This window comes from Hippoglossus stenolepis, chromosome 17 (assembly GCF_022539355.2).
Source record: "Hippoglossus stenolepis isolate QCI-W04-F060 chromosome 17, HSTE1.2, whole genome shotgun sequence".
Classification (NCBI taxonomy): Eukaryota; Metazoa; Chordata; class Actinopteri; order Pleuronectiformes; family Pleuronectidae; genus Hippoglossus; species Hippoglossus stenolepis.
In genome coordinates, this window is record NC_061499.1 from 1,814,095 (window position 1) to 1,821,932 (window position 7,838).

Consider the following 7,838-nt stretch of genomic DNA (forward strand, 5'->3'; position numbering starts at 1 on the left):
TTGTGTTCGTGTCGATGGTCGTTTGTTACGAGAGCAAACAGGATGTAGTTTTTGGTATATATTTATTGTTTGCCTTCAATTTTTACATTTATAACTATTATTATATTTGTTACACGCACATGTGGAGCAGACACAACAAATGTCTAATTTAAAAATATAAATATAAAAGTTAAACTACAACTTTTTTGCATTCAGAGAATAAAGGTTCATTAGAGGATGATTTAAATCACCTGCATACATATTTAATGAATACATGAAATAAGGGTTGATTATAGATTTTAACTTGAAGCAACACTATGCAGCTTGATGAGAGTGAGTCTGATGTGTGAGTGTGAACAAGAGAAAGTTTCCTCCTTCTCTCCCTGAACGTCTGTTCTCTGTGACTCTGCTGAGTGGGTTCCATCTCCTGTGAGAAGAACTGACTGAGAGTCAGCTTCAACTGTCACAACCAGCTGCAGCTGAAGAGTGAAGCTGAACTGAGATCAGTTAAAAAGACTCAGAAGTTATTAAAAACCAGAATTTATCTCCAATATTCAGCAGGAAACTGTTAAAACATGAAGAATTGATGCTGTTGCTCACTGAAAAGTTACTGAAAGTTACTTAGTGTTGCTTCTTAAAGTTTCTTCAGGTGACGTTTGACACTGAGCTCATATCAAAGAGCTGTTAGGACTTTGTGGATTTTATTGAACGAGCAGTAAATGACCTCCAAACCCTGAAGGACGATTAGTAAGACAATTCAGGACCGTTTCCCAAACATGTCCCAGCACAGAGATTACACCAGCTGATAAAACTGAAGCTAACTTGCTGAATACGTGACATTCAACAAGACGTCGAGTTGAGTTTTACCAGTAAAGTTTACAGATGATCACCTTCATAGCAACAAAACACAGGATGTCCTTCGTTAAATAATAATTTAGTTGTGCGAAAGCGAGCAGAAGGTTTCTTAAGTTTATTAAAACTGCTACTCGTGACTCCTTCACATATTCAGACGAGGTAATCTCCGTTTGCTGAGACGTCTTTGGGAAACCTAAAGTGCAACACCACCTCCGGGCCACTAGCTGCTGCTGTCCTTCTGAGGGAGGCACCTCTGCCAGGGGCTGTAGGGCAGCGCCAGCAGCAGGAAGAGGACGCCGCCCACGATGAGGACGCCGCCCGCGCAGCCGATGCACGACACCGACCAGGAGAGCTCGTGGTGGAGAGGGACCGTGTGGTCGCTGGCCAGGAGAGCGAGGACCGACTGGTGGAAGACCATGAGGGAGAGGAGCACCAGGGCGCCTGGCCACACAGAGGTCAGAGGTCAGAGGTCAACAGGGCTCGTCCATGTTTACAATGAGACTTGAGTGTGGTCGCCTTCTCTCACCTGACAGGATGAAGCAGACGGACGCCGGCTTCAAGAAGAAGAGGATATCTTTACTCAGGGCCATGATGATGCAGACGGCGCCCATCACCATGAGGAACAGGCTGAACATAACCAACATGGCCGCCGCCACGTTCAGATCTGCACAGGTGAGAACAACAAGTCAGAGGGATCGGATTCATGTGCTATGAAAATAGTTTGTTTTGTATTATTAGCACATGCAGGTTGCCCAGAAAATGGCAGTGAACTTCCTCTATAACCTTAAACACTGTAGCGTGTCCGTGTTGTGTTGTCATGTACGTGTGTCTGTTCTGTGATCCTAACACATCATGGAGCTGCCAGTGGAACGAGAGGTTACACGGCAGCTCAGAGACACTTGAATGCAGCGTAGGCGGAATAGATTTCAAACAGTCGGAGCAGACAATGGCGAATGTGAGAGCGAGCGTGGCGAGGAGGTGAAGGGAGACGGGACAGAAAAAGACTGCGGGATGGATTTCAGGGAGAGAGATGGGTGAGAGGAGCAGAGGTGGGAGAGATGACAGACATGGGAGGCTGAGGAGTAAAGAGAGAGCGGCAGAGGAGGAAGATGAAGGGGCAAAGGAACGAGGGAGTGGGTGGACGAGGTGGGACGGCGGCCGAGAGAGGCCGGCGAGAGACGGAGAGGTGAGTGACTCACTCTTCTGCGTCGTCTTCTGGAACATCACAGCGTTTTCTCCGGTGGTGAAAAACTTGAAGTAGGTGCAGTTGGATTCTGCGAGAGGAGAAAGATGGAAGAGAGAGAGAGAGAATCTGTCTCGGCTGCAACTCAATGAAGGTCCCATTTAAATTCAAGGAGCCGAGTCCCCCCCCCCCCACCCCCGGCCCCTGTTACACTTTACTTTCAATTATTCTCCATCAAACATAATCAGGCGTGAACGTCAATGGCGAGCTCAAGGTGAGAAACCCGGCGGCTCCCGCACAATTAGCATGCTGCCGTCTTGAGGATGTGTTACAGTAATTAGAGTCTGGTCGTGGAATAGATTGTGACACCACACACACACACACACACACACACACACACACACGCACACGCACACATCACTCTTCATTAGTGTGATCAGAAGCACGTCCTCCGAGTGTTCCCGGCCCACAACAACAGGCGCCACTTAGATCTCCATCGATTGAATCCAGGCAGTGGAAGTGTCAGACGGTAATTGGACGTTTTCCTCTCGTTGACCAACGAACATGTGTTCAGCTGAATCCTCCAGGAAAACACAGCAGGTCCAGGAACAACACGTCACATTCAGCCTGGAGGAGAATTTACGTCTTACTTAATAAAGTCCGACGGATGTAAATCAGGTTCGTTTTTAACTTCCTGGACGGGAGCTGCACTTTGTGAAGGTCTGGGCGCTAATTGATATTTAAAACTTTTACATTTTGATTGTTTTTATTGCCCATTAGTGTGGAACATTGTTTTGCAATTTGTCCAACAGTTACCAAAAATCTGCTGTGAGCTAATATTGCAAATTGTACTTTCTTAGTTGTTTACCTGTCTAATAACATAATTACACAAAAGCTATTCAACCCATCAAATTGAATCTTGGTGGAAGGGGGGGGGGCAGGCTCTTCCTTGGGGATGGGCCAAGGAAGAGCTCCCCCCTCTCGACATCCCAGACTGTTGTTTCTCTGTTGTCTCTGTTTCTGTTGTGCGTCCCAGGGCGACACACCGACCCACTGACCCTGTGGAACTCTCCCACTTGTTTAGCTGAAAGTCAAACACACATCCTGTCTGAACCAGACGACAAACACACACACACACACACACACACACACACACACACACACACACTGGACGTCTCTCTCCTGCTTCCTATGTGAGTCACTCTCCCAAAGAGGGAGTTGATACAGGTGAGTCACAGAAAGGAGAACAGATACCGAACATGGCTTTGAAAATATTTTCACCGAACGTCCAAAGCGAAAACATCTAAATGTAATTTTCAACCCACTGACGGTTATTATATCCATTAGCAGTTCAGGCCCCTGTAGGAAACCTGCAGGGAGACTCTCAGTACAGCAGCCGACAACTGGAATATGATTTAAAGTACAGAAGGAAATTAAGTTTCTTATCTTAAACAGTTTTATATTTATTATATTTGGACACATCAAAATAAACGTGCTGCAAGAGGACAAATCCAATGATGCATCTTTCCACTTGTGGAGTCTCTCTTCACTCAGACTGTGACTCGGCAGTTAGTCGACAGGACCGTTCATCCACTCGCACTCTGAGTCCAGCTCTGTTTGTCTGGACACTAGGTCGGGGGCACTCATTCACGCCGACTCCCTCCCTCCACCTGAGCTGCACCGATGAGCTCGAGCGTCCAGTCAGCTCCAGTCAGTCAGCCGTCAATCATCAGCTCCCTCCCTCCCTCCCTCCCTCCCTCATTCATCATCACAGTGAGACCAACCAGTCACTCGGTCTCTGTGTCACCTCCGTGCAGCTCAGCAGGGCCGCAGCTCTCCCTCTCTGGGTCGATGTCGGCCACCCACAGCGTCTTGGTGCAGCCCTTCCACAGGCCGTAGTGGGCCGTCAGACACGTCTGCGATCAGAGAGGGTTCAACAACACGACATCAGCAGTGAGGCTCCGTCCATCAGGAGGTTTAATCTCAACGTGCAGTGTGTGAGTGTGAGTGAACGTAAAAAACCCTGAGCTTCACCTGATTGTTATAAAAACTCTTCGGGGCCGACAGCTCCACCCAGAACTCTGTCCCCACGCCGAGCACCGTGAGGACGATGCCCACGATGGCCACGAAGAACGCCAACTTGATCTGGTGACGGAAACACAACCCAAGACTGTGTCAGTATCAAACGGAGACTAAACACATGTATATTTAAATATGTGGTTTCTATCAGCCACCATCAGAACGCATCCCCAGTAAATCCACCTGCAGACCGAACATCTGGGTTTTAAAATCAGCATTCACATCCTGCTCTTCTGTTTCTGTTTCTGTTTGTGACGTCTAACATGATTCACCAAAAACACAGAGAGCCCAACTCCTCTTCTGCCAGAGGACTACGAGTCACATGGAGGTTATAACGATCATTCTGACTGTTTTACTGTTGTTCTGGAGGTTTTAATGGTTCTCCTGGTTCTTCAGGAGGTTCTATAAGTCCTCTGGAGGTTGTTGTGGTCATTGCAAGGTTTCTACTGTTGTTCTGGAGGTTTTAACTAGTCGAGAGGTCCTTTGGTTGGTTCAGCTGATGATTTAATTTGTCATATCTGTCAGATGAACCTGTGCATTTATTTAATATGGCAGCATACGATCAATAATATACACAAAACAACGCAGAGTCTCTTATTTCTTCCAGGTATGAACCCTCTACCTTTCTGGTCATGTTCTGCTCCCTGTATAACTTCATGTTACACACAAATATGTATCTTCTATCATTCGAAGTCCTTCCTCTACTTCCATGGTGTTTCCTGTTTGATTGACTGGCTCCATCAGAGGGACAGAACTCACCTTTCCTTCCTGGGCCTCGCTCAGGCTGTGTCCCGCTGACGTTGTCCTGCGGCGCTTGTTCCCCCCGAACGTGCTGCGTCCGCTCATCAGACTGGCCATCCCCCCCGCGCCCTGGGCCGCTCCTCCTTGTGCAACGCCCTCCATGTCCGTCACAAAAAAGGTTGACCACATATAAAAAGTACACAACTGAGAGCGAGCTGTGCCGTCCAGCTGCAGACAAAATGAAACTCAGAGGTTGTGTGTTCTCAGTTTGCGCCCAGAGAGAAAACGACAAAGAGCAGCATCAGAAAGAGGAGGAGACAAAGAGGTAGAAAAACAGACTGAATTAAATCCAACAGTTTAATTAACCAAAAAAAAGTGCAATGGAAAAAACTAAAAGACGAAATTCAAACCTAAAAAACTCTCCTGAGTAACAAATCGTCTTTAACAGGAAAAGACGGGAATCAACTTCCTCTTGAGAGAAAGCTCGAGAAAAAATGGCGGCTTGGACGACAGCTGCAGAGCTGATAAATAAATCATTGTGAAAAAAGAAACCCAGACGGCAGAGTTAGAGCAGATGTGTAGAAAAGTGTTTCCAGTGAGAGAGGAAGAGGTCGGGGGGGTGAAAAGACGGGATCCTCCCTAGAGGTGAGAGAGGAAAGAGAGAGAGAAAGAGAGAGAGAGAAAGTTCAATTATTAGTGACGTGTGTTTCTGATGCTTTTATGACAACGAGGTTCTTGTTTCGCACAGTTTTCAAATAAACCGAGACAATAAGTAATAAGTTTTGTGTGAAGAAGAGGACGTGATGTTTATAATATAAAAGAAATTGAAAAGAATTGGTGCAGCAGGTTGTTTGGTCAGTGGAGATTTATTTATTTTAACACATTATCGAAGACGTTCAAGTTAAAGTATCAAGTTCCCCGTGGAAAGATGAGCATAAAACACACAGTTAATCACTCAAAAGGTGCGTTTCATCTGGATCAGGACTTTAAATCACATTTACACCGGGTTGTTGCCTCTTGTCGTGATGAGGAAACACCTGTTGATCCTGCAGTCGACGTACAAAACATCATATTCAATAAAGTTTGTCCCAGTAAACAAAATAGACTTGAGTCACATATGAGCACAATCGTCACTTTTCCACTTTTAGCCTCGTTGTACGTTGCTTTAAACACAAGTATTTGCAATGTGCATGTGATGTGATGCATGTAGATGACAGGCAGAGAATAGCTGCTTCAACAGTAAGTTTAGATTCTCAGTAGCTGTGAGAACAAACTTATCATCCGGGAGGACGGACTTTAACCAACGTGTGCACGTCACAGATAATCGTTTCTCTCTCCTCCACTTTTCTTTATTCGAGCGGTGATGCAACACACAAACACTTAACACAGTAGAATCACAATCACTCATCTATTTTCAGATGTTGTGTGACATAGTGAAATCACAACCTGCCGTCTATTCCGAGACGCCTCGGCACCTCGGCGGCATAGAAACACCGAACAGGTTCAGGCCACCGACCAATCACGTGAGGCTACGAGCTCTTGGGGGAGGAGTCAGGCACGTTCGCCGCAGGCGACGTGAACGCTAACGTCTTTGTGTCTGAGGGCGAGCGAGGCAGCTGTCCTCACACGTTCCTGCAGGACGTGGTGAGGACAGACACGCAGCTCGGCCTCTTAGCAAAAATGAAGGATCTCCCCCGGGGGGGGACATAGCTCGACTTCCTCAGCGCCCGTCTCGCTAACGAGCTAACGAGCCAGTGAGGGCTCGTTAGCTCGTTAGCAGGGAAGTTCTCCAGCAACTGTTAATGGCACATTTTAAATAACCAAAGATCACAATCAGATTTACCTGATTTCTCTTTATTATCTTGCTTCTTATTGGTTCGTTCAAACACAGGACGATGAGTTTTAGATTCGTGTGACACGACACGAGAGGAAAGTTGTAGTTTGAAGAACGTTTGAAATAAGACATTCGTATGTGGCAGAGTTTAAAGAAACGCGTCAAATCACAAACAATTCCTGAATAAACAAGATGCTTTTTTTCTCAATTACAATTCACACAATTCAACTGACGACTTCTCGTATCAGCTCAGGATGAGTTGAGGTTGAATCATCAGATCCATTTTTCTAAACGTTCGTTACCTCGTCAAAAGTACGAGAACTGTGTCGATGCTTCGGGATAAAAGTGCACGTTTTATTTTCAGTCAGTGGTCATAGAAGCAGCAGAGCGAGCATGCGATGTCTTGCTCAAAGGCTCCTCAGCAGGTGCATGTGTTAGATGTCGGCATCAAACCTGCAGCCTCTCTGTTACATTACATTGAAGGTGAAGAGTTCTGCTACTTGTTGTTCTTATCACATGTGGTTGTTTGTTATCGTCAACACGCCTGTTTTGATCTGGTTAAATTACAGATTCTATAAACAGATAAAGTATGTTTACATAAACGCAGATTGTTAAAATGGCAGCAATGAAAATGTGTAGTTCTGAGTTTGCATCGATAGAGAAGCAGCAACAGAGAGGACTGATTTGATCTGTGTCCTGGTACCTGTGTGAAGGAAACTCTGTCCTCACTCATCCAACCCGACCACGACCTTCCTTATAAGGAATCCAGTTGGACACGGTGGAAATGCGGCGTTGGAGGCACAAGGAAGAAACTCATTATGGCGGCTGTGGCCGGCGACGAGACACCGATTCACCAGTCGACTCTTAAAATATCCTCCTACTGTCTCCAAAAATAAGCCGTCGTGGCATCGGCAGCGAGAGTGAAGTTCCTGAGTCACACCGACACAAACTGGACTCACTCGGCACAGGCGGCGTTTGAAGAGGAGGCCAGGTCAGCTTTATTACACCCCCCCAACACCAGCCCACCACCCCCCCCAAATCAAAGGAGTTCGGCCGCCACATGACGTCGTGCTGGAGTCAAACATGCTATTCTCTCCATTCTTCAACACGTGCTGCACACGTGCGTCACCAACGCTCGCTGCCACTTCACAAACGTCACAACAATGA

The 7,838-nt window shown here is 46.5% G+C and overlaps 1 protein-coding gene across 2 annotated transcripts in view; it reads right to left on the reverse strand.

Annotated features, from left to right (window-relative positions):
• Positions 1-437: 437 nt before the first annotated feature.
• LOC118124651 (voltage-dependent calcium channel gamma-6 subunit) overlaps positions 438-7,838 on the reverse strand; it is a 7,545-nt gene continuing 144 nt past the window's right edge. The window contains exons 1-7 of one of the 2 annotated variants that reach the window (XM_035182690.2): positions 7,375-7,674; positions 4,856-5,476; positions 4,052-4,162; positions 3,825-3,933; positions 2,034-2,108; positions 1,361-1,498; positions 438-1,275 (exon numbers count right to left, since the gene is read on the reverse strand). In XM_035182690.2, the coding sequence (XP_035038581.1) occupies positions 1,055-1,275; positions 1,361-1,498; positions 2,034-2,108; positions 3,825-3,933; positions 4,052-4,162; positions 4,856-5,026 (825 nt within the window). In that variant the 5' untranslated portion in view covers positions 5,027-5,476; positions 7,375-7,674 and the 3' untranslated portion in view covers positions 438-1,054. Of the gene's footprint in view, positions 1,276-1,360; positions 1,499-2,033; positions 2,109-3,824; positions 3,934-4,051; positions 4,163-4,855; positions 5,477-7,374; positions 7,675-7,838 lie in introns of those variants that run through there. The other variant, XM_035182688.2, reaches the window with a different exon arrangement.